Source organism: Poeciliopsis prolifica, unplaced genomic scaffold (assembly GCF_027474105.1).
Source record: "Poeciliopsis prolifica strain line A6 unplaced genomic scaffold, Auburn_PproV2 SCAFFOLD004, whole genome shotgun sequence".
NCBI lineage: Eukaryota > Metazoa > Chordata > Actinopteri > Cyprinodontiformes > Poeciliidae > Poeciliopsis > Poeciliopsis prolifica.
In genome coordinates, this window is record NW_026562379.1 from 14222592 (window position 1) to 14248352 (window position 25761).

General features: G+C 39.7%; 2 protein-coding genes across 7 annotated transcripts in view; both read left to right on the plus strand.

Annotated features, from left to right (window-relative positions):
* Window positions 1–17292, plus strand: part of fndc3a (fibronectin type III domain containing 3A) — a 56046-nt gene extending 38754 nt beyond the window's left edge. For all 6 annotated transcript variants that reach the window (XM_055027731.1, XM_055027733.1, XM_055027734.1 and 3 more), the window contains 14 exons: window positions 657–831; window positions 1780–1866; window positions 4097–4235; window positions 5004–5072; window positions 5160–5278; window positions 6045–6150; window positions 6317–6492; window positions 6574–6687; window positions 8027–8176; window positions 9428–9768; window positions 10432–10644; window positions 11361–11527; window positions 13031–13155; window positions 14807–17292. In XM_055027731.1, the coding sequence (XP_054883706.1) occupies window positions 657–831; window positions 1780–1866; window positions 4097–4235; window positions 5004–5072; window positions 5160–5278; window positions 6045–6150; window positions 6317–6492; window positions 6574–6687; window positions 8027–8176; window positions 9428–9768; window positions 10432–10644; window positions 11361–11527; window positions 13031–13155; window positions 14807–15130 (2305 nt within the window). In that variant the 3' untranslated portion in view covers window positions 15131–17292. The remainder of the gene's footprint in view (window positions 1–656; window positions 832–1779; window positions 1867–4096; window positions 4236–5003; window positions 5073–5159; window positions 5279–6044; window positions 6151–6316; window positions 6493–6573; window positions 6688–8026; window positions 8177–9427; window positions 9769–10431; window positions 10645–11360; window positions 11528–13030; window positions 13156–14806) is intronic.
* A 1933-nt stretch (window positions 17293–19225) lies between these two features.
* Window positions 19226–23645, plus strand: mlnr (motilin receptor). Its single transcript, XM_055028699.1, has 3 exons — window positions 19226–19299; window positions 20102–20930; window positions 23266–23645. Exons 2-3 carry the CDS (start codon window positions 20147–20149, stop codon window positions 23571–23573), a joined length of 1092 nt encoding a protein of 363 aa, XP_054884674.1. The 5' UTR covers window positions 19226–19299; window positions 20102–20146; the 3' UTR covers window positions 23574–23645.
* The last annotated feature ends 2116 nt before the right edge of the window (window positions 23646–25761 follow it).

Sequence of the window (25761 nt, forward strand, 5' to 3'; positions counted from 1 at the left end):
GTACATGTAGTAAAGGTTTTCTTCAGTCGTTTACATGTAGTTCTTTTTCTAACTTCGCTCGGTGTTTCACTATGGGAATCGCCTCATCCCATAGTGAAACACCTCACTCTGTTATCAAAGAACCAGGGATTACGTTAAGTAACCCAACGTTTCGTTTTGGTCTTTGGTGCAGTGTCTCCACAGTTGAGGAGTGAACAGGATTTTCAAATCTGTTTTCAAAGAATTTGGATTGTTTTGACATTGTGCAGTGTGAAAGAGAACCACATCAGCTAAAAATGTAACAAATGCTGCATATCTGGTTCAGGTGTGAAAACCTGAACTACATTTGACTTGTAGTTAACGCCATATGTCTTCACATCAACCTCAACTATCTTCTGGCTGAGTAGAGATGTGAACAACATTCGGTTATCACTCTATTAATTCATTGCAAATGACTATGAGCTGTAACAGTGACTGTGTGGCAGTAACATGACAAAATGTGAAAACTTTAAAATAACAGGAGCTATTTTTCATTGTGCTCTCCATGCTGGAATATTTCCCACATTTTGTCGATTTTTATGTCACCTTCTCTAACTGTCCTCATCCATGTGTCGATGTGTGTCTCCGTCTCCTTGTCCCATCCTCTCCTGTCGTGTGTCTCTCTCTGTCCTCCCCAGCGAGTTCAGTGAAGCGGTGGACCTGTTCACCTCATGCAGTGTGCCATTGCCACCCTTCCCTCCAGAGCTGGAGCTGGCAGGAGTGACCTTTCTTACTATGAAGTGGCAAAGGCCCAGCAGCTCACCCAAGGAGGATGACATCTACTATATTCTGGAGATGGAGGAAGAAGGCTCGGTATATCCCTTGGTTTACTACCTCGTTTTTTCATTTCATCTACTCTCTGTTAGGGGTTGTTTGTTTTTGTTTTTTTACGTTTTTTTGCAGATTGTAAAATTCTTCTGCACTCAATGAACAAAACGTAAAACAAATCCTGAATTATAGTTGATATTAAAATGTTTTGTGAACCTGTGTTGAATTATGCATGTATAAAAAAGATGAGAAATAATTTATTAATTTTATTCTGTTTAATTGGTCATGTAGGCTGTGGAACTCAATTGAAAAGCAAGCAGATGTTTTAGCGAGAAATAAGAAACAGAAACTAAAATGTGGTTAAATAAATTTGCACACTATTAAACTAATAATTTATTGACAAACTTTTTTGTTTTTTGTTCACACAAATATGTTATTTTGTCCTTGGTTTGAACAAAATAATTGAAAGGAAAATTCACAAAAATGCTGAAAGAGCAGAAGTTTGATATGTCACATTGAAGTAAAAATTATTATTGGTATTGAATCATTACTCGGTATGTGTTGATTTATTCTGAACAGAGAATTACACAAAAGCAACATTATCACATTCATTTTGTTTATTTCTTCTCCCTAAATGATTTTTGCTTTTATTTCAACTGAGATGTAGAGGCTATATGTCACATCAAAGCTGACTTTTTAGCTGGTGTGAAGACTTTTGCTATCCATTGTAGTGGAAGATTCTTTCAGATTCCTTTTCCCACATCAACCATCTTAAAATCAAAAAATACATATTGGTTTACACACCTCTTTGTAGTTCGTGTCAGCTTCAGATGCCACCTGCAGGTTTAGCTGTCAAAAACTCTGCAGCTCTCTTTACCTCTGTTGCTGTCCCCCCCACCCCCAGATCCCTTATTTTTCTACGCTTCAGTGATTGTTGAGTAAGTCATTGCTCAGCTGGTGGTTTTGTTTTTCCCCCGTTCATCTCTGTCCCAGGGATATGGCTTCCAGCCAAGCTATGACGGTGACGAACTCTCCCATACCGTGAGGAATCTCCGCAGGAGCACCAAGTACAAGTTTCGGGTAAGCGAGCTCTGCGAGGTGTTAAGTCAGAACAGGTTATCTGGTTTAATTTAGGAAACGGTGTGTGTGTGTGTGAATTGGACGAGCTTTCAGAAGGGAAGGAGGGGTGGAGTGGTGGTGGCGGCGGTGGTGCTGCAGAGCCCCACGTTTGCCATATGACTCATCCATTTACAGGATTCTGCCAGCAAAGCAGCAGGCAGCTGAAAGCATCAACAGGCTTGATCCAGTGTTGATCGCATGCAGGGCCCCAGTGAGAAGCTAGTTGAGCAAAGCGTTTGACCAATATGTGGCCCTTTGACTGGCAGTAATCTTGTCAAGCTCAGAGGAATTGGTTTTTTTTCTCTTTTCCTTTCTCCAATCTTTGTAAATTTTCTATCATTTTCTGCAACTTTTCTCACACCATCCTTTATATTTTCCCATTACATTCTATACGGTTCTTTGCCATTTTTCCCTAATAATGGTTATTTTCCTGTTGTAAATGCCGACAGCAGCTGCACTTTTTTTCCCCCATATTTTGCCTCTAGGACATGAAATAAAATGAAGGTGTGGAACATAAAAGAAATTGTAAGGTTTATGTAGTAAGCCAGAGGAAACGGTGCAACGCATTTGGGAAGAATGATGCTGATGGGAAAGTGTTTTATCAGCGAAAACACCATCACAAGTCTGAATGATAGAATCCCTCTATTTCTCATTGCAATTACCAAAATACACAATGTAGGACGAAGTTGTTTGTCTTGCTTCAGTCTGTGAAAGATCTCTGTTCAGTAAGATTTCTGTCATTTCTGCAGTTTGAAGCTGCATTTGCTCATTGCGTGTTTGGTTTGCTTTTAGGGTTTCTGTAGATTTAAGTTGTAGTGTGCATAGTTGATCTTAATGCTGTAATTGCAGATATCATAAATGTGCATTGCTGTATCTAATGACTTGCAGGTGGATCAATAAGAAATTATTTAAATTTGTTCTAAGAGTGAAACTTCTGTATTATACATGCTCATTATACAAAGTTAATTTCAATGATTATAATTTTAGCCAATAAAGACCAAAAAGCATATTTTTACCACATTACTAAACAAGACCAGTAAAGTTTCACATTTAATACAAAATTCTAGATAATGGCCATTTTATAGCCTTCAGTATCATGGAAAAACTGCAGATTTCCCATACAGACAGTTTTTAAAACCCTCCTCAAAAGAAATAAATCATAAAACTGTATTATCACAGCTGTATCCAATTATATTAATAGAAGGCTTAATGGAAGGAAAAATGTGAAAAAGGGTGCAAAAGTAACATGAATAACTGCAGCCTTAAAAAGGTTTTTTAACCAAAGGATATTCAAAGGCTGGCAGATATTGGCAAATGTTTGACTTCGGTTGGAGTCAGTGCTACAGAGTCGGAGGCTCTGGAGATCTGCAACTTTTGTTGCATTTAGCATCTCTGGAGATATCAAAGTTGTCCTACATGAGCTAAGGAAAAAAATGAATGGATTTTTATTAATGAATCCAGAGTATTCTTTTCAGATGGAAAGTCAATTAAGCTCCTGGATTCTGAATGAAGAGCTAAGAGGCACACAGACCCAGTTATTTGAGGTCCAGTGGAAAGTTTCCCCATTCAGGAAGTCATGTCATCTAAACATGTATCCAAATTAATACTGAAGTAGCTCAAATAAGAACAATTTTTGGGGGTGGTGAGCTTGGAGCGGTGAAAAGATTGAAACTGGTCTGTTCATACTGCCACAAATAAGCCAAATATGGAACACATACAGACAAAAAAAAGTGGATTTGAGTCACATTTAACTGCAATGTAAACATAGCAGATGTGGTTTTGTCTAAAAGGAAGATTGGACACCAAACCCAAAATTGTAGACAAGTTAAAGCAACGTGGGCTTCTTGCTCTGCAGCAATATACACAAAATAACCCCACTCTAATTATTGACTGGATATACCGTACATTACACAAACTTTTAGTTGACCCAACATTTGTTGTTTAAAAACAAAAAACTTACTCTATTGGTGGTCCTTTGTTCCGAGACACTGAATTTTTGGCTAAATGATTGAAATATTCGACTTCATGCTTAATTTGTATAATATACAATTTTCACTTTTTGGACCGAATTTCTGAAATAAACATCTTGAAGATGTAGTTTGAGATGCCCTTCTGCTCTTGCTTAGGTAACCTACTGCCAGTATTTTGTCAAACTGTCTTCTCACTGTCTCTATTTGTGAACTTTAACAAGGTGGCAGCGTACAACTCAGAAGGGAAGAGTAACCCCAGTCAGGTTGTGGAATTTATCACAAAGCCAGACAGACCCAGCTGTCCCTGCAGGCCTGCCATCCGAGGAAAAGTTCAACCCGACAGCTTCAAAATGGCCTGGGGTGAGATTTCCTCCAAGTTTCTTTTGCAAAATCCTCCCATGCTTTCTTCGAGCCGACAACCTGGCAGGTCCGGTTTACAGATTCACTTTTCTCCTGAAGCGGTGCCCAACAATAGATGAGACAAATTACATCCAAGCTAGTCTGTACAGTGGATGACATCAGTTCTTTTTTTCTGTTCAGACATCAGCAAGAATCCTTCATGCACGTCACTGGACGAACTCATCATCCAGGGCTGTGCTCAATCTGTGACAAATTTTAAAATTTTTTTTTCCAAATTGAAAAACACATTTGGGGATCTGAAAATGTCTCAATTCTTTGTGTTCCAGAAAATTGCTTGAGTTTAGACCATACTGTGTTTGCTTAAAAAATTTTTTTTTTTTTTCTTTCTTTTGGGTGCAAAATGTAAAGCTGTCAAAGCTGCAAAATATTGGTTCAGGCTGTTTTGGTACAGAATTGTTCTTTCAGTCTGCAGACAGACTGAAATATTTTTATTAGTGTATGACTCAAGTGGGCAAAAATGCCCATTTTTAGAAGCTGCTTGGAATGTACAACAACAAAGACCACAATTTTTTCTCTCTTTTGAAAACCATATTTCTCTTTCTATAAATATGCTCTACTTTGTGTTGATCTATCACAGCAAATCATCTTAAAAACGCATTGACATTTGTGACAAAAGTGCACATCCTACCACTTTGTGAACATAAACCTAGAATAATCAGAAATAAGAACTTATATTTAATAATCCTGATGTTTTGTCTCTTTGTTCAGAGCCCCCTAAAGACAATGGTGGAGCCGAGGTGACGAAGTACGTCGTGGAGCTGTCCGAGGGCTTAAGTGGTTGGTTAAATTTCTCAACTCAAAACTACATTTTGCTGTAATTTAAGTTCATTGGTTTGGAATGACCTAAAATGGGTCTGATTTTAGGTTTATTATGGGGACTGGTGTATTCGGGACCCGCCCTGGAACACGTGTGTGACGGTCTGAAGCCCGGCTGCTGCTACCAGGCGCGGCTTTACTGCATCAGCGTGGGGGGGCAGAGCCCAGTGAGTCACTGCACAAAGCTCCACACGTTTGTTTGCGCACAAAAACCTTTCAAGAGGTTCGATCACTTCAAATTTAATTGGACTGCAGAGAAAAGATGGGAAAAAAAAACACCCGTTTTTTTTAAAGAACACCAAGATTGTTTTTAATGAGACTGTCATACAGGCTTAATTATCAAATTGTTTATTCTTCTCCGGAATATAAAATTTCCTCTTGTTTATTTTAGTATTGATACATTTCTTATCTTGTCTGATAGGGAAACTAATTATTAGCTCTGGCAGCCAGTGCGTCTAATTCCTTTAATTGGAAATTGTCATAAAGTCAAACTCGTTTGGTCGGAGATTAGGCCATGCTTTAAGTACGACACATCCCGCTAATAATTTAACCGTTCCTCGATGTGTCAGAGGAGGTTTTTTCCTATTCAGCTCAGTTCATCCTATCTTCATTAATTTTCTCTATCAACCATTTTGTCCGTGCGTGCATTTCCTTGGTAGATAGGTGAGATGTTTTCTGGTGGAACAGCAGTTGCACGTTTTGCTTTGTCACGAAAGAGTTGGGTCTCTGTTTTTGTTTGTGTGATAATATAACTACCCATTCAAAACAATGCACTCAGATTTGTCTTCTCTCTACTCTGCTGGAGCCTGATAAGCTTTGGGAAATTACAATAGTTCCCAGTGTCTTTTGTCGGGGAGAGTGAGAGGATGGTGTGAGATTGTCAGCTTTGTTATTTCCCTGCTTCCTAATTGGTGTGTTTTATTCTCTTGCAAGCTGTCAGAAACCCTGCAGGTCCAGACTCCCGCGGTGCCCCCAGGGCCATGCCTTCCCCCTCGGCTGGTGGGCAAACCCAAAGCAAGGGAGGTGCAACTGCGCTGGGGTGAGTCATTCCTCTCAAACTTAGCTGTGTGTGGGATGACTTTCTAGCGTTGGTTGATGCAAATGTTCACCTGCTGACCTGCTTTAAAGTCTTTTACTTTGCCGTTCTTGCATAGCAACGTTTGCTTATCATCTCCATTTTATTAACTTTCACCAAAACTACTCAGGTCCCCCTCAAGCAGACGGAGGAAGCCCGGTTTCCTACTATAGCGTAGAAATCAGCGGACCGCAGTCTGAGGAGAGCAGGGAGGTTTATCAGGGGTCGGAGCTGGATTGTTCTGTGGGAGGGTTACTTCCCGGCAAGACCTATAGCTTCCGACTGAAAGCGGCAAACAAAGCTGGGGTGAGAAACACACACCAAATAACAGAAGGATTTTACAGGAAATATTGGCTAAATTGTTCTTGTTGCTTTTTCACAAAACAGTTTGGGCCTCTCTCTGAGCGCTATGAGGTCACAACGGGTCCTGGAGCCCCAGAGCAGTGCAAGGCGCCTACGACCACATGCAAATCACCCAGTTGTGTCATTGTGAGCTGGGAGGTGAGTGTTGCCCTTCACAATACATTAGTTTGTCTTTTTTTTTTTTTTTTTGGCGGGAGGTATGGGGGAGTAAGGGTTTTGTGTGAGAGGGCCAAGATTGTTAAGCTGAAAACAGCTGGTGCCACAAATGTTTATACTTTTTGTATAACATTTTTAACTTTTTCTGCCTTTTTTTGTTCTATTTTCTCTATTCAGATTTTTATAGAAAACTGATCAGTAAATCAGTACAGTAAATCTCATTATTGTACGATAATTCCACAGCTTCCAAATGTTTTGGGTTGTTTGAACAACAAGATTTGCTTTTGAGTAAAAGCAGATCAGTAATTGTGGCATTAGTTTTTCCAAAATTAAGACGAATGAATTTTATTAATAATGGGGAATCTATTTTCTGCATCTATAATCTTTCCGAAATGTAAAAAAAAAAAAAAATCCCTAATAGATAAGAAAATGTCCGTCTGCCTCAGTAAACTATGCTTGCAGACCAAATTTGCGCAATTCTACAGTAGAGGTCAGGGGCATGTCCAAAATTCTTCATGATTTAGAGGAAAAACTGTTCATTTTTTATTTTTTTGCATGTAAACATTTAAGAACGTAGCTTACATTGGCAATGCGGCTTTATTTGCTCAATTCAGTGTCACTTATTGCCTTCACAAGTTACCTGATTTTTTTTCCAACCAAGTCCATCTGTATGTAATTTAATCTTAGTAAAAATACACCTGTTGTGAGAAGTCAACCTTCCTGGAGGAGAGCATTAAAGTATGTCAATGTGTTGGAATGGTTCATTTAAAATCTACAGCTAAATAAAAGGGAGAATCTGTGGAATGGATATTTACAGATGTTCTTGATCCAATCTGACAAATGGGGAGGAGTAGAAGCTTCTAGATGTTGAAAGCCAGTAGAGATGGGTTTTAATAATAATAAAATTTCAAAATCGATACTGAGAAAAATACTCAGTGCCATATAGATTTCCACCAACATTTGTTTTAGAGAAACCAGTTCGAAAGGCTGTGCTGAATGTGCATTTGTGTAGCAACATGGGCGAGTGTAAAGAGGTCAATATCAATTTTGATGCAAATGATGAGATGTCTAAATAATCGACATCTTGTTTGGCATTTGACTCTCCTAGTAGAGAACAACCCGAAAAGAGTTCCAACTGAAATGGCAGCAAAAGGCAGTTTACGAATCACGATTTTGTGTTGGTGGGTCACATAAAAGGATTCCAATTTGCTGTACTTAAAAACGTCACTTCCATATCCATCATTCGGCAAAAATAATAGACAAATTCCATTCAGCCGCACTATGTAATCAGCGCTCATTGTCACTGTCTTTTGACTTCCAGAGCCCCCCTTGCAACGGCGCTCCGGTGACGGAGTTCCGTCTTGAGTGGGGAGCAGCAGAAGGCAGCATGCAGGTGTGTTACAGTGGACCGGGACTCAGTCATGAAATGAAGGGGCTGCTGCCAGCAACCAACTACTTCTGCCGTGTCCAGGTGAGCTCTGACAGACTCTTAAGGTTTTTATTTCTAAACATGTTTAAATGTTTTCTCGGTTTTGCTTTTCTTTTTTTACTGAATGAAACTATTGTTTGAGAGAACATATTCATGCCTTTGTAGCTCACAGTGCATAAAAGAGCCAATCTATTTTATGACTAGCAGTGTTAAGACTTAGGAAGGTGGGAAAAAAAGCATTCAGACAATAAAATCAAACTTTATACCAGGCTTATTGAGCGGAAAATATTTGCTGGAGGCTTGAATCACTTCTGAACAAGCGTTTCAGATTTTTAGTGATATGCATTATTTATTTTTCCTTTTAAGTCAAAATTTATTGCATGCATTTCAATGTTTTGACCAAACTTGTTGCCACTTGGGCCAAAATTAAATCCCAACGACTGCCGGGCCGAAAAAACGAAAAGGAAAAAAAAGAAAATACTGTTGTCTTTTTTGGATGGGTTTTTAAACACGTACTCAGAAATATACTAAGCTGCAGTACTTTAATTAAACAAGTACTCCAATTGTGTATTGGAATGGGATGTGTAAATTATTGTAAATCCAAAACATGAAGAGGGTTTTCCCTCATTAAAATAGAGGGATCCACTTTGTGAATTTTGAAAGTCCTCGACTTCAAATAATAGAACGTGGTTTTGTCAATTCTGAGTAATTAAAACAGGATGCCACTATTATTGAAAATCATTTTGACAACTTTGATAAACGAAGATCTGGGTCTACCAAAATCTGCTGTATAGAGATGGTCCTCAAAATAGAATAACAATAATTTTGTGTAAAAATAATGTAATAACTTTGCCCTGATTAAATATAAAAAACACCTGCATCAACCACCTGTGTAAGGGGGAGCAAAATGCAACCATGGGCCGCATAAATTCAGTCCAGGGGCAACAAACGGCCCCCGGGATGCACTGCTTTAACAGGTGGCTGCATTGTTTTGAATATTTTCAAAGTCATAAGACTATAGCTGACAAAATAGTTTTCCTTTTCTTAAGATTCCTTCTCATTTAAAATTGTGAAGAATTTGTATACCTGATTCCAGACATCAGGACATTTCTCATTTAAAACCTCTCTAAGCTGTATTTTATTTGTTCTAGTCTCTTCTAGCTTTGCTGCTACTGTTAACTATTAAATATGCTTGTTGTTATGTTTACATTACAGCTCCACCTAGTGGCCACACCTGCGCTCCACTTATGTTTCCCTGAGAGATTACAAAAACTGTCTGCTCTTGTTTTGCAGGCTGTAAATGTCGCCGGTGTGGGGCCCTTCAGCGAGGCTGTGCTTTGCCAGACCCCCTGCTCCGTACCGGCAGCTGTCAGTAACATCTATGTACTGAAGGAGTCTGAGCTGCAGAAGTTTGAGTCTTCAGCAGATGAGGACGAGGAAGAGGAGGAAACGGAATCCCGCCCGCAGGTGGTGTTTTCCCCGTCGACCTGCCTGGGGGTTTCCTGGGACCCTCCGTGCAATCACGGCTCCGAGATCACCTCCTACCTGATTGACCTTGGAGAGAGGCAGCCTGTCGTTGTCGGACCAGTAACCAAATACATCATCCAGCATCTGCAGCCCGACACCAGCTACAGGTTGGCGCTGCGGTGGAAAAGTTTCAGATTTCAGGATCCGCTGATTCTCATGAGAGCAGAAACACACCATGCAAAACAAGCATGTTAGTGCAGCATGAAGGGCTTTGTACCAAGAAAAGAAATGGGACAAATCAAAGCAATACATTATTTTCTGCCTTTAGTAATGCAGTTGTTGACTATAAGATCTCAAGTGTCTGCAAATAGTGTGCAGAATACACACAGTATGCCTCAGTGTGTAGGATCAGTTTAATACTTTGCCACCACACTGCTTAAAAATAAAAAGAACAAAGTGGAAGGAACCAATAAAACGATTACAACAACTTGAGGGGAAATTGGTTATAAAAGGAAAAAGATAACCAGTTTGGTGAAATGATTGATATTCAAAACAAAAATATTGATATCATCTGATATAAAATGTCTACATGGCCCTAGAAAAATGTCCATCACATGTCTGCTGCTTTTTTTAACCCCTCCAACTACTGTTGCAGGATTTAGCACCGTCTCCATCTCTATACAAACCAAACTCTTCATGAAGCAGGAGATTTTTATTGAAAAGCAGATAAATCATTTTAAAGCTGTGAAATATCAAAGTGTAAAACTTTGCAGACAAAGCTCACCCTCGGCTGCCTTTCGATGTTCTCCTCTCTACTCTTTCTCCCTCAGGATCAGAATCCAAGCCCAGAATAGCCTGGGATCGGGGCCCTTCAGTCACACCTTTAAGCTCAAGACGAAGCCTCTGCCACCACAGCCTCCCCGGCTGGAGTGCACCGCCTTCAGCCACCAGACTCTCAGGCTCAAGTGGGGCGACGGCCCACCCAAATCCGTCACCTCAGACGCCTCCCAGTATCACCTGCAGATGGGGGACAAGAGTGGCAGGTTGGTAGATTAGAGATTAGATACTGGATAGGATGGCAGTTTAAACCGAAGAATGAGCTGCAGTGCCTTGCAAAAACACTCATCTGGTCATGACTAAGCCTGTCACAATAAATCAATTAGTCGCATGATAAATTAAAACAAGCTTGATAATTTCTATTTGCATGATTGTTTGTTTCTCATGTCTCTCATGACAAAAGGCTTTAGTCTGATTCATTGGTCTCAATTAGCTTCTTTTTTGCAGGACAGTTGAGAGCCTTTGATATTCATTTTGTTTGTTGTTTACTTATTTTTTATATTTAAAGACTCTTCCGGTTCCTGCGTTTAATGTTTGTTAGAAATTAAAGTTTATTGATCTCTATTTATCGACGCTCTCCAGCTCCAGTCTGAGTGTGAGCTGTTTTTATTAGTTGCAAGATTTTTATTTATGGGTATCAAAATAAAGAGATTGAATGCAACTGCCCTTTTCAGATTGTTATTCTCTTTCAGTTAAAATGCATGTGCTACTTTTTGTTCTATTGTATAAAATCAGAATGAAACACCATGAAGTCTGGTTTGAACGTAGTGAAATGTGAAAGACATGTGGATGTTTTAGCAGAGTTCTGTTCTGAATCTATCTTTAGTCATGTATATTTTGCCGCAGCGCCTGGTTCTCTCCTCTCCTTATTTATGCTTTCCTCATTAAATCCTTTCCTTTCTTCATGCTCCTGTCATTGCAGATTTATCTCCTTGTATAAAGGACCGTGCCACACACACAAAGTCCAGAGGCTTAATGAGTCTACCTCTTACACGTTCCGCATCCAGGCCTTTAACGAGGCGGGCGAAGGGCCCTTCTCCAGTGTTTACACATTCACCACCCCACGCTCTCCTCCGCCTCCTGTGAAAGGTACCGTTCAACTTCTTTCTCTTCTTTTCTTCTCATTCAGTTCCACAGACGCGTCCTGCTGACAGCTAATGTGCTCAGCTTTTAACCCCATTTGACCAAAGCTGAGCTTTTTACTCCAAGAAGGCCCGGCAGCCACAGACGGTGTCGGCTGTCATCTGGAAAGCTGTTGTTCGGCTTTGTGGTCTGTTCGCTGTCGGACTCTGCAAAGCCTCTTTTGATCCCACAGCGAAGTCAATAATGAGGGTGTAGGCTCTATTGTCAGTGCAGAAGCCCTTTTGTATCTGGCAGTCATGTGTCTGATAGCCTGTGTTCCTCAACATTGTTTGTGAAGTCCACTTTCAGAGTGAAGAGGGTTTAGTGGAGGATTTTTACTAACATTTTCACTTATAGTTAACTGTTTTGAGATCAAAGAGACACTTTAACGGTTTACTTTTGAGGCTTAAAATGACACCTTCCTGTTGAGGAGTAAACTGTAGCTGTGGAAGTCAAAGAAGCTGGATGTGTTTCTTAGTCTTTATTTATAATTACATGGTTTAGAACAACCTGACTGTCATAATTAAATGCCAAGTCTGCTCCGATCAAAGTTAAATTGCTGATTTCCGGACATTGATTTTGTAAACCTGGTCCACTGTAAACAAGCTATGTTTATTTCCACATTGTTGCCATTCGTTTCTGAAGAAGGTGGGCTGGAGGCTCATGCGACAGAGATCCAGTTAAAGAATTTGAACTGAATCACTGGTGAAATCAGCGATGTGGTTGCTTTTTTCCAATGTGTTGAACGGTATTGATAAAGCTCGGTTATTAGCCATACCAAGAATATTTTTATTGGATATAGATATTACATTACCACCTTCATTCTTTATAGCTGGAAACATATTCTTTGTGGAAACCTGCACTTGGTGTAAACCCTAAGCATTTCAGTTCTAGATTCATGTGTCCTAAAACTTCTTGTATTCAGAATACCCTCTGTGAACTTTGTGTTTTTTTAAGAGGGTTTCTTTTTTGCCCACGCTCCATGTGCAACTTAAATTGATCAAATCTGTTTCAGATTGTACAGGGTTGCACCTTTGCATCAATGTTAGCATGAACCTGTTACATTTGACTGTTTTTGAAGGCTTCGTTTAGCATCTTGCAGTCTATTGAGGTGAATTAGCTTCTGATTACCAGATCTGAGTATTTTGACAGATTTGAGTCTCTTAAACTCGCAGTTATTGTTTTGTTTCGGCAGATTTTTGGAGTTATGACAAGACACTTTTCCCGTTTTATAAGTGAAATAACCTGCCATTGAAACTAGTACATTTGATCAATATTTATAAATTGTCTTAAAACAATTTCATATTTCTTGCTCAAAGTTAGTTGCAAGTTTTATTTCAAGTGTGCAAGCATATGTAATGTAAATCCTAAGATTTTGTGCTTTCACAGTGTATGTTTTTTACTGTGGTATGATGTCAGAGTTTTGGCAATGCTGCATTGACGTGCGTCTTCCTGTTTTCCCTCTTCCAGCCCCTAAAGTGGAGCGTCTCGATGAAAGCTCCTGTGAAGTCACATGGGAGGCCCTGCCGCTCATGAAGGGGGACCCGGTCATCTACAGCCTGCAGAGCATGATGGGAAATTCAGAATTCAAACAGGTACCAGTAACTTCCTCACCTCATCCTTCTCCCATTACCTTCGGCGAACCCATTGTTCTTCAGAGAGGCGGTTTGGTGCAGATCGGGATGCAGATGGGTTCTGGGTCGTGTTGTTGTCACTGCAGTGCTGCAGCACTCTGTATTGTCACTGCCGGATTTAAATTGCCCATTATGCAAAGGTCATTGATCCATGTGGTATCCCAGGTGTCTCGCCCCTGCCAAGCACATTCATCCCTCATGACGGCCTGCAGCCATGTTAACGTGGAATGATAGCCGCTGCAGGGCTATGCTAATGTGATATGCATCACATCCCGGCAATTGAATCAGAAAGCTGAATGATGCGACTTCTCAATTATGTCTTCTTTGTTTTATTCGTACCGTCGTTCTCATTGTTTTTAAGAGGAGACATTATTCTTGACATTATTCATAGCTTGGTTGTGTGAACCAGCTATGAATCATTCCAGGGCTGAAATGATTAATTGGATTAATCGATTTGTGAAATGATCTTCAACTATTTTAGTAATCCATTAATTATTAACTGGAAAATGCAGACATAGTCTGACCAGTAATTAAGCTAAAACTGTATAAAAAATATATTCAATTTGCAACTAATATAAAAAAATGTATTTTTTTTTCCTACCCATAACTTTCTACTCATATGTATTTCTAATGTTGTACAAAATAAGCTTAAAGAAAGTGACAATTTATTATTTGACTGATTGTGAATCAATTGGTAAATAATTGTTGCAGCCCTAAATCATTCAAATTGTAATTTTTTTACACCATTCATTGTTGGTAGTCGAATAGTTTTTTTTGGGGGGGGGGTTTAACTATAAAATCCAATCAGTTGAATCTGTCATTTTCATTTTATTAGTGGTTTTCTGTGTGAAGAAAATTTGAGAAACGTGTCACTCTTGGAGGCGTTCAGATCCGACTCAGAAAAGTGGTTGGCAAACATCTAAAAGCAGATGGCAGCTCCTACAACATGATGTCACCCAAAATATGAATCAGAATCCGTTCTGGTGTTTAAATGGTCAGTCGTGGCTAAAAATAAAAATCCAGCTGGTAGGAAGCAGTTGGGTGAGTAATTATCAATCACTTTTAAAAGTATTCATTGAAAATGTTCCCCTCTTTAGATTTTGTTCCGGGCTTTGACTCGGCCGCTCTGACACACGAATATGTCGTGATGGAAATCGGTTGTAACGCTGGCTGTATGTAGCTCCTCCAGGGTTAGCATGGTAACGTTTGTCTGCTTCTCTTATCAATACTGTCAGTTTTGGAGTAGCCTTTAAAAGTAAGTCGGACTAAAACATCAAACGACTTTTTCTAAATGATGATAAAAAAATTGGAGCCCATAATTTTATGTAATAGGGTTGATGGGTTTTTGTTGCTTTGAATAAACTGAAAGACTTTCTAGATCAAATAAATTGGGAAAAAAATACCCAGGAAACTGGCACATAGTTTTCCTAAAATATTACATGTCTAATTTCTGGATCAAAGAAATTTACATCAGAAATGATTTTGCCTCTGAGTAGTTTCAACTTTGGGATTCTCTACAACAATTCTGTGAAGAAAATTGTATGATGAGTTGCAACATTTAATTTTCCTCTGGGATTAATTTATTTATGTGATGTTCTTTTCCCCTCCAAAGACTTTTAAAGGTTCTGCCACATCCTTCCACGTCCAGAACCTGCAGTCCAGCAGCGACTACCGTTTCCGCGTGTGCGCCATTCGGCAGTGCCAGGACGCCACGGAGCTGAGCGGCCCCTACAGCCCCACCGTGACCCTCTCTCAGCAGCGGATCGACACGGCGCCCGGCGGCGGCACGGCGGGCCCCGGCTCCCGGACCGGGACGGAGTCCATCAGAACCAGACAGAGCCTCACGGACGAGCAGTGCGCCTTCCTCCTCCTCATGGTTTTCGCCGTAATCGCCATCCTCATCGCTTTTGTCATCCAGTACTTCGTCATTAAGTGAGGAGTCAGTGCCGCCCGGCTGCAGGATTATAGCTTTATTCTTCCCTCCTCCTCTCCATCTCTGTTGTTTTGTGTTCTCTGTTTTGTACTTTAACTGTTTTCCGGTTTGGATGGCATAATCACATTATCTGAAATGGGGAGCAGCAGCAGGATGTGTGTGTTTATAAATGGAGGATGTAACATCTCATTTGGCACCTGTGATTCCTTCCGGACTCTCCTGACTCTGTCACCTCTTCCCCAAAGTCGTGGTTTCAGCTCAGAGTTCTAACCTATAGCGATCAGCCGCCCGTGCAGAAGGAACTCTGAAAGCATTTTGGTTCATTTCAGGGGAAGATGGCACGTTTATTAAATGTATAGAAACTGTCCATATTTATATTTCCATTTCTGTGTGCAGTATGAAGCTGTTTTTTGATAGATGTGTCCCAAAAAAAATAGTTTGTAGGTTCTGTCTTTAGCCGACGTGCTTTTTGACTGTGGGACCTGAAGGGCCAGTGTTTGCACAGTGAGGTGTGTGTGCGTGTGTGTGTCTCCAGGTGTGTGTACTCTATGTAGTTCGTGCCACAGCTCAGACGGCTGGGATGGCTTCACGCCCAGATGAAGGAACCTAACTCCACACCCCACTCTACTCCAAGCGGGAGTCACAGAAAATCTCTTTCACATTACAGAGCGTTCATTTAGCACTTTTCAATCTTTCTCAAGTTCAGAATGTTCAAGGATGCAAAAACGACTGGAGAAATGTTCGTATATTTTTGTACAGCGAGGACACGCGGCTCGGAGGGTTTGTGGAGGAGAAAGAAAAAAAAAAAAGAATCAAAGCGTAAAGTTAGACAACGAAAACCAAACTAACATTGAATTATTTTTACTATCATATAGTTATACTGTAGCTTGTTTTTACAATCATGCAGCTGCTTTTCTCTTAAATATTGTCGTTCAGCACAAAAAATGTACGCTTTCTCATATGTTTTACTTTTGTTTTCTCCTTGGCAATTGATTTTTTTTGCACCTCAGTGGAAGAAAATCTTGACTGACTGCATTTGTTTTTGGTCTTGTGATGCATTTTATAGAGCACACTTTGAGATTGTGCAAGCCCTACTTGTGTTTTGGGTGTTTTAAAAGTCGTAGTATCGCATAACGTGTCACTGAAACAGCTCATCTATAAGCAGGAATAAAAAGAAGGAAAAAAAAATGTAAACCAGTTGTTTCAGAGGCCTTAATCGGAGAGGGGGGCAAAAAAAACAGTATCATTTTTTTTTCTTAATTTTCTCAAGTTTTGATGTTCTTTTTAGTGTTAGAAAACACTAAAATGTGTTTTATTTCCTTTTATTTTTCAGCATTCATTAGGAGTTAGTTAACATGTAATCCTGAGAAAAATGAAAAGTAGTTCTTTATATTTAGATTTTTTTTTTTTTTTTGGTTCCTTTTTTTGGTTCATACATGTGTGAAGTATATTTTTTTATAATATTGAAGTAATATATGTTAATACTCTCCACAGAAGATTAAAACAATCCTGAGTAGTCATGGATCATGGAATGCAAGTGATGGATACATAAATGTGTTATAATGCAAATCTAAAATTTGCCTTTTCTCTGTACGTTGAGTATTTGTAACAGATTGCTGACACTGGGTCGTCTTCAGTGGGGAACTGGCTGTAAGGTCTAGTGTTGTTTGGCAGATCTCCGCTGCTGCCGCTGTAAAAGAGAAAAAAAAAAAAAAATCTAGAAACGAAACGCAGGTACCTTGCAAAACATTCTGAGTAATTACATGATTTGGTCTTTCAGACGTTCTGACATCTTTTCTTTGTCACTGAAATGATTCAAATTCCTATTTTGATAGCGATTGCAAAGTGTGCCATTTTAACACCTTCTCCGCTGGGCTTGCTGCCTTTTGGCAGGAGAGATTTAAAAAAGGAAAAAAAAACACAAAAAATGAGTAAAATATGCACAAAAATAAAAGACCATTTTTATGTAATTTTAATGTTTGCAGTTACCTCATACACCGTACATTCCAAAAAGATTTGTTATACTATACATACTACCAGACATATCACTTTACAATGTTCGTTATGGAAAAAATGTATAATCATAGATATGTATCTAAAGTGTATCTGTATAGCCATGATATCTACAAAGGATCCATGCACAATAAAAGATTTATAATTCTTCATCATGGTTGAAGTTTGAGTGCCTCTCTTTGGTTTCCTTTTGCTTCTAAACAAAAACACCTGAAACATCTTTAGTGTTCAGTTTTACGTCAGTATTGAGACTTTATTAGTCCATGTAGCTTCGTTGTGTCATTTTCAAAGACTTGGAGGCGTTGTTGTGTTTTCCAGGCCCAATCAATTAAAAGTTATCTTCGGTTATAAAAATGCTATCTATACATGTCAAAGATGTCTAAGCGTAGCTCATTTGGTTTTGTATATCATCTATTTGGCAATTTTGTGGTTTAACTAATTTCTTATGATGTTTTTCATTCCTACAGTATAGTTGTTTGAACATATATAATGACAATAAATAATGGTGATGCACAGTTATTTATTTGATATTAGATCTCAACTCAAGAAACTACACCTGGAAGCATTTTTTAAATCATCCTGAACTATGGAGCGAAGCGTTCTATCAGAGGTTTTCAGAGTTCATCCTGAAAACTGAAAAAGATGCAGCAGCTCCTTCGCTCAGGCCGAACACGCCCTAATGGTGCAACCGCAGCCTCCGTGATGGATGAGGATGAAAGTGGGCTCGCTTCTCATTCCCTCTGCTTTGTTCTCAGCGTTGGCTCTTGGTGAGAGACGAATTGGAAACTCCTGAAAGAAAACACGGCGGTTTTCTCCAGTTGCTTTGACGTGAGCAAGCGGCAACAAAGCGGGCAGGAGGAGAAAGCTCCTGCTGACCCTCTGAGGTCTGAGTAGTTCATCCTGAGACGGGTTACTTCAGTTCACACAATAAACTCTGAAGTCGGTGTCTCTTGCTGCAAAGGCTCGATCATTTGGAAAAGCTCTGACTCAACAGTCACAGCAGACATGCAGTCTGCAGTGACGGATGCTGCTGTGGACATAAAAACGAAAGAAACCTGTTGATCCTGAACTAAAAATGCATCCATGCTTGTTGCACGAGCCTGAGCAGCCGGTTACTTTACAGAATCCTCTCCTAAAAGAAGGATAAAATTCAGAAACATGCTAAAGAATATTTAGCATGTTTCTGAAACCTGGTGTTGAATTGGACACTTTGTTAAAAACTAAAATGTATTATTAAAGAAACATAAAAATAATCTTTCTATATAAATTGTACACATTCGATCCTAACTGCTTTTAATATATACATTGTATTTTCTATTTCTAATTTAAAGCAGGAAAAATAGCAGTAGTTTGGATTTCAGTTTTTCCCCGAATCATGTATTGACCTTTATTAATATACCTTTTTTTTTTTTATCAATACTATGTATTACTTAGTTCCATAGTTTTATGCTGAGTTTGCGCTCATCCTTAATTCACTCTTCACCTCAATATCAATTAATTAATCAAACACAAATGGGTTTGCATTGATTAAAACAGAAAGGCTTTAAAATATATATATAAAAATAATAATAATTATATATATATATATATATATATATATATATATATATATATATATATATATATATATATATATATATATATACCCCACAACATATATATATATATGTTGAAAGTCAATAACTGAAATATATATCTTGTTGGAAGATGTAGATGAATTTATAAAATTGTCACAAATTAAACTTAGTATTTTTATTAATAATGATGATAATCTGATTATTTCATGTGGAGGAGAGCATTCATAATGGGGGTCTGGGGTTGCTGTATTGTCCTGTCAGCATTTGATTATGATCATTACTCATGCACACACACACACACAGCAGGCAACCCTCACCACACACACACACACACACACACACACACACACACACACACACACACACACACACACACACACACACACACACTGATGTTCCCTGACTCCTCAGGGTGTTGCACAGGAGGCGCTGCTGTCATTATCTCTCCGTGTGCCGTAATAGGACTCTGAGCATTAAGGCTGGCGCTGCCACTTCATGTGAACCCCCCTCAGCTGCTGCTGCTCCTGAACGCCACACGGAGACCAGAAAAAGTTGGGAGGGGCGGAAAAACTCGGTTTTCAGGTAAAGACAACAACAAATATTCATTCTTTTGACTTTTAGGGTTTATTTACTTATTTACCACAACAATTTATATCACATCTATTGCTATTGCATGTCGTCGTCATTTTTAATTTCTCCTACGATTTATTCCCTGCTGTACTGAACCGTTATTTGTTGAAAAATATTTGATGTTTAAAAGTTATCAATGTGAGTACAAAGTTTGTTCAGTGTGTGTAAAAGTTCAGTATAGAATATAGAAAATAATTTGAGATTAATTGTTTGAATCATATCTAAGGGCTCCATGCAACGGCAGGTCTCAACAAATTAGAAGTTCACCAAACATTTCATTTATTTTAGTGATTCGGCTACAAAAGAAAAACTTACAGATTGCAAAAAAAATCAGTTTGATTAAGATTCTTTCAGTATAAAAGCTGAAATCATTTCAATTCAGAAGACTAATAAAGTATTTGCAATACAAAAATCTTATCCATACATAGAAACTTTTTAAACTACTTTGAATAATTAACTGAGCTGAGTCGTAAGTGTTTTCTTTAATGTTTATTGATAATTTTAACAAAGTCACTTGACAAAATTATCAACATATTGAATATGCACTGATGATTTTCACAGTGGAAATTGACAAATGAAATGTCTCTTACTGTTTTTTTTCCTTACAATTCTTGACTATTTGACGTGGTTGTGATATTTTTATGATGAAAAGCACCTTGAACTGCTTTGTTGCTGAAATGTGCTGAACAAATAAACTTGACTTAAAACAAAGCCCTTGTTTGGTTTCCTCATCAGTTTTTTCTCACCACTGTAGCGTCCAGATTTCCCAGTGTGCCGTTCAGCAGTCAGTGGGACTGTTATGCCCTGGGCCCGACCTCCAGTTGACCTTCATGCTGGTGCAGCGGAGGCCATGGACCAGTACAACACAGACGACCACCACTACGAGGGCTCCCTGTTCCCCACCTCCACCCTCATCCCTGTTACGGTCATCTGCATCCTCGTCTTCATCATCGGAGTGACCGGCAACACCATGACCATCCTCATCATCCAGCACTTCAAGGACATGAAGACCACCACCAACCTGTACCTGTCCAGCATGGCGGTGTCTGACCTTATCATCTTCCTCTGCCTGCCCTTTGACCTCTACCGGCTGTGGAAATACGTGCCGTGGGTTTTCGGGGAGGCGGTGTGTCGCTTCTATCACTACATCTTTGAGGGCTGCACCTCGGCCACCATCCTCCACATCACCGCGCTGAGCATTGAGCGCTACCTGGCCATCAGCTTCCCGCTGCGGAGCAAAGTCATGGTGACCCGGCGCCGGGTCCACTACATCATCCTCGCCCTGTGGGGCTTCGCTCTGGTCTCCGCAGCCCCCACGCTCTTCCTGGTGGGGGTGGAGTACGATAACGACACACACCCTGACTACGACAAGGGTCAGTGTAAGCACACCAGCTATGCCATCAGCTCTGGCCAGCTGCACATCATGCTGTGGGTGTCCACCACCTACTTCTTCTGCCCGATGCTCTGCCTCGTCTTCCTCTACGGCTCCATCGGCTGCAAGCTGTGGAAGAGCAAAAGCGACATGCAGGGGCCCTGCACTCTGGCCCGGGAGAGGTCCCACAGACAAACAGTCAAGATCCTGGGTGAGTGAGGCGAAGGCAGAGGCGTTTTAAGTGAAACTTAACACTGCAGCAGAATTTAATCAGCCATGTTGAGCTCAATTTTTAAAAGTGACTCAGTGGAAACATTCCAGAAAGCTTAAAGTGCTTTACTCGAAGAGACGCACGCAATCAGTGAAATGGGAGAGAAATAGGGGAAATTCACAGGGTTCTTCCGCAGTCACGAATAAATGAACTGTTAGCTCAGATGAGAAGAAAAAATGAGAGAAAAAAAGAGAAAATGTTTCGTTTTGTTCATTCATCCATTCCTCCATCCATCATTGATTCATGTTTGTGGTCCTTACTTGAGTTTTGCTTTTTTTCCACCTTCAATACCTGGTGGTTTAGTCTATTAATTATTGGTTGACTACCTTCCAAAAACTAAAATCAATATTAATTGAAAGTGTGCTGAGCCAGAGCTGATTTAATATGATGAAATTGGATGAACCTGGATGAAAACAAGTAAAATTGTTGCATTTACTGATTTTATAGTTTTTCTTTTTTTTTTTTTTTAATTATCAGATAAATAAATTAAGACAATAACCTTAACAGTAGATTTTTCAAACCTCCACAGTTCCTCTCTAATTAACCAAAAGGTAATCCTCAGAATCTGCACAAAAGATTTGTTTCCACACCGTTTCACACCATGTAAGTCATCCTTATTTCCTGCTTTTCATCCCCTGAAACTAAAACAAACAGATTTTGGTAATGACAGCATGCTAATCTTGCCTTTGTAGGGGAAAGGCTTTTAAAGCTGAAATCCACCTGTTTGCACAGTCAGTTTGCCTTTCAGCGTGGCTGAGGCAGTAAAAATGCCAGCCTGACAGACTGGAATCCAGGACTTCTGGTTTTCTGCCCCATCAGGAGCATTATCCGGCGGCCCCGCCGGGCGTCATGCACCACCACGCTGCAATCTTTGGCCCTTGACTTGATGAAGAGAGAGAGCTGGTGCCATGTGCTCCGTTGTTGATATGATCTGGATAATTAGTCGGTTTAGTCTCAGGCTAATCATGTCCTGCCGCTGCGCATGCTGATTATCTTAATTTGAAGCTGTGGAACATTGCGCGGGATGTGAAAGAGCGTGACCATACCAGAGCGTCGTTTCCAAATGTTTCATCAGGATGCATCCATTATAATATTACTGCAGTCCTGGTAGCTTTTATTTTAATCTGTGTTCTTCTGTTGTAACTCTGGCATCCACTCAGTCTGTGCCGACTGTTGTTTTTAAGTAATTAGGTCAGACACACCTCCCTTTAATTACAGGACTGACATTTACTGTCCTGACAGAAATTAGTGCCTCCATTAGAAGCTGATGAGGGTTTTATCTGCAGGGGCTTCTTGATCAATACTGGTGACTCAGTGATTAGCTCCCACATCAGTCAGTGTGTTCTTCGCTGGATGTATGGCGATTATTCTGCCTGCTAGACATTTATCCTCTAGCTGACTCCTTTACTTCCATTTTTCATGAAAAATAAATAGTGCTACTGTTGAAGTTGGCTGCATGCTGCTGCATTGCTCGCAAAAGCATACATACGCCTTGAATTTTTTTGTTACGTATATTCTTTATTTTTATCTGGTCTCGAGTGACGAATCAACACAATTTTTTATTTACTTATTTATTTTTTGCTTTGCTTTTCTTAATTGGTAATCTTAATCCATCTGGGTGTATGTCTATATTTACTATACAAAACCATCCCCTCAGCTTGACCCTTCCATCCTTTACTAATGCTTCGACAGCCCTTCAGTTTCAGCTCCTCCAGACGTGCAGCGGCTGCCATTAACAAACCTATGGTGGAAGCTCATCATGCAAACTACTCCAAAGCTCAGGGCTCCTAAGAACCGTTTGTAAATGGCGTAATGAGGACTATTATCTTAAAGAGACAGAGGCCAATTTCAAGGTGCCAAATTATGAGGTCAAATTTATTTTATGACTAAAAAACAGCATTTTTCTGACTGAGGGCAACATAGCTGTGTGCTGGCAATCCTGTCAGATGACTGACTGTTGAGCGCTTGTTTCACAGACTTGAAAAAAGCTAGCAGTCAAATCCTTCTGTCATGTCCAAAAGGATGGTGGCGGAGACCCAACTGCACTTAATGGCTTTTTAAATTAGTTGAAACCATCTGTCTTGTTTCCAAACTTAATTTATTTTGTTCTGTTTTATGCTTTGGTTCCTTTATGGTCCGTACTGTAACGTTTTGCAGTGAAACAAACACTTGCTGACTGATTTTAGCTCTTTAGTTCTCGTTGGCTACAACTTTAAGAGTTGTTTTTTTCCTGTCTTGCTTCTTGTTCTGATCCATTTTGTCTTCTGCCTTTCAGTGGTGGTGGTGCTGGCCTTCATCATCTGCTGGCTGCCTTACCACATCGGGAGAAACCTCTTTGCCCAGGTGGACGACTACGAGACGGCCATGCTCAGCCAGAACTTCAACATGGCCTCCATGGTGCTCTGCTACCTCAGCGCCTCCATCAACCCGGTCGTCTACAACCTCATGTCCCGGAAGTACCGGGCTGCAGCCAAGCGCCTCTTCCTGCTGCACCAGCGGCCCCGGCAGGCCGGCCGCGGTCAGAGGCAGCTCTGTATGATCGGTCACATCTCCACCCGGAATGAAACCCTCACCGGGGTCTGAGCTCCTCTACGGTTCAGGGTTTAAGATCAAAAGAGGATTCTCAGTGAGGATGTGCAGAAAACAGGATGAGAGGGGAAATAAGGCTCTTCAATGCAAAAAAAAAAAAAAAAAAAAAAAATCTGGCATTTCTTAATGGCCTTCTGATTATTATAATCGCTTCTAATGTCACAGTATAGTTCTTGAGATACCTTTATGCAGTCACTGTTCAGTATTATTTACATCTGATATATATCTGTAAATTCAGCTCACTTATCTCCGTTGTTTTTGGGTTACATTAGAGTTATGAGACTGGTTGTTATTAGGAGGAATGTATGACTGTTTATGGGTCATTTATACGTGTTGGTGTTTAGCTAGGTTTTCTGTAATGTACAGTGAGTTAATTATGTTGGTGAATATTTCTTCCTTTTCATATTATGTCATGCTACCACCACAAACTTCGATGTATTTTCAGGATTTTAGGTTAATTTTGCACCTTCACCTTTAAGTTTCGGCTCATTTTTCTTTGCAGCATAGTTCAAGCTCAGTTCAATTCATCAATATTTATGTGTTCCTACAGATTCTTAGTGAGATTTAGGTTGCTACTTCAACTAGGCCATTTTAACAAGTGAATATGCCTTAATGTAAATCTCTGCATTCTTGCTCTAATTGCATATTTTGGATTGTTACAGTAATAAAAGGTTCAGTTCCATCTCCACATCATGATGCTGCCACTGCCATGTTAGCTCATGAGCATGGCGTGTTCAAGGTCATGTGCAATGTCACTTTTCATCCACACAAAGTATTTTAAATGTAGGTCAGACTTTAAATGGAATTATTTTTTTTGCAACAATCCCCTCCTTCTTGTTTTCAGTTTCAATCCCAGTTAGACTGCATGGAGAAAAGCATTCACTCAGCATGATGCCACCACCACCGTGTGCCACTGTGAGAAAACATGGTGGTGTCAGTGTAGAATTAGATGCAACATGCAATTGGGATTTTCATTTTCATTTCTCTTTCGCATGAGCCAGACATGTTCAGTGTCAACAGAATCTGCTACTTTAAATAGCCTTTTCTTTTTTATTCACATGATGGGTGGAGCCATCATCCAAATAGGAACTTTTGTTTTTGTTCCTCAGTCTTCATGATGCTGTTTTTTTCTTTTCTTTTTTAAATGTTGCTCTGAAAAATTGACACCTTCACAAATGCTCTCTGGTGGCAACTGTTTGTATTTTATTTAAGAGTGTAAGAGTAAAGAAGAGTGAAGAAGGCTAAATACAAAAGCACACCACACTTTTCAGATTTTCATAGGTGAAAAATATTTAAAATCATGTCAAATTTGTCCTCATCTTTACAGTTCCGTATCACTTTTGCTGGTCTAGCACAGGAGTCTGCAACCTGCAGCTCTTTGGAGCGTCAACTGTGGCTCTTGCAAAACCAAAAAGGAAATCTTTTTGGTTTTGAATCCAATGCAAACTAGTCATTTTAGGAGTAAGTTCTTATGCAAAATCTGCTTTTAACATCTACAACTAATTTCAAACTATGCTGCCTATTTCAGCCCATTTTAAATAGTCATTGAAAAGGCTCATGTCATTCTACTTTTTTTTTCTTCTGTACAGAATTCACTTTGTATAAACATCTCAAAATATAAATACACTTTGGTTTACATTTGTTAACTTTCACAATTCACAGCAGGACAAACACATTTTTAATCATACCATTTGTTTAAGAAAGAAAACGACAAAATAAAGCTACCAGCAGGTTTTTAATAGCGTGATCTTGAAAGCGAGTGTGTGTATGTGTGTGAAAACATTGAATATATACTTGATAAAAGCATTTTAAAATCAAAATGTGGCACCTTTGGTCTGTGAATGTGAGCTCGTGTGTGAGACGCTGGTGCCACCTGAGCCCAGAGGTCTGAGGCCTGCGTACGTGCCGGCTGTCGCATGTAATCTGTCACAGCTATTATATTAAATGTTCTCTGGGTTGCATGTATGCCTCCAGCCAACGTCCCTGCATCACCATATTCAAAGTAACAGCTGCCCTCAGTGCTTTTCAAAGAAAACCACAGAGGCTTAGAACGATTTCTTTTTCCACAACTTGAGTCATCCCATCACTTTGGGCAATTTATTTATTGAATCAGAAGTTGTGGTCTTTTGCATCTCATCTGCTCCTGGTAGGAGTGTAATGTTTGAATTACGTGTTCCATCCT

What these genes read in the sequence shown, in the direction of transcription:
- mlnr (XM_055028699.1), top strand. Translation starts at nt 20,147, where the DNA reads ATGCCCTGGGCCCGACCTCCAGTTGACCTTCATGCTGGTGCAGCGGAG. An exon ending in ACAAACAGTCAAGATCCTGG is followed by an intron (nt 20,931 to 23,265) that starts GTGAGTGAGGCG and finishes TCTGCCTTTCAG; the next exon opens with TGGTGGTGGTGCTGGCCTTC.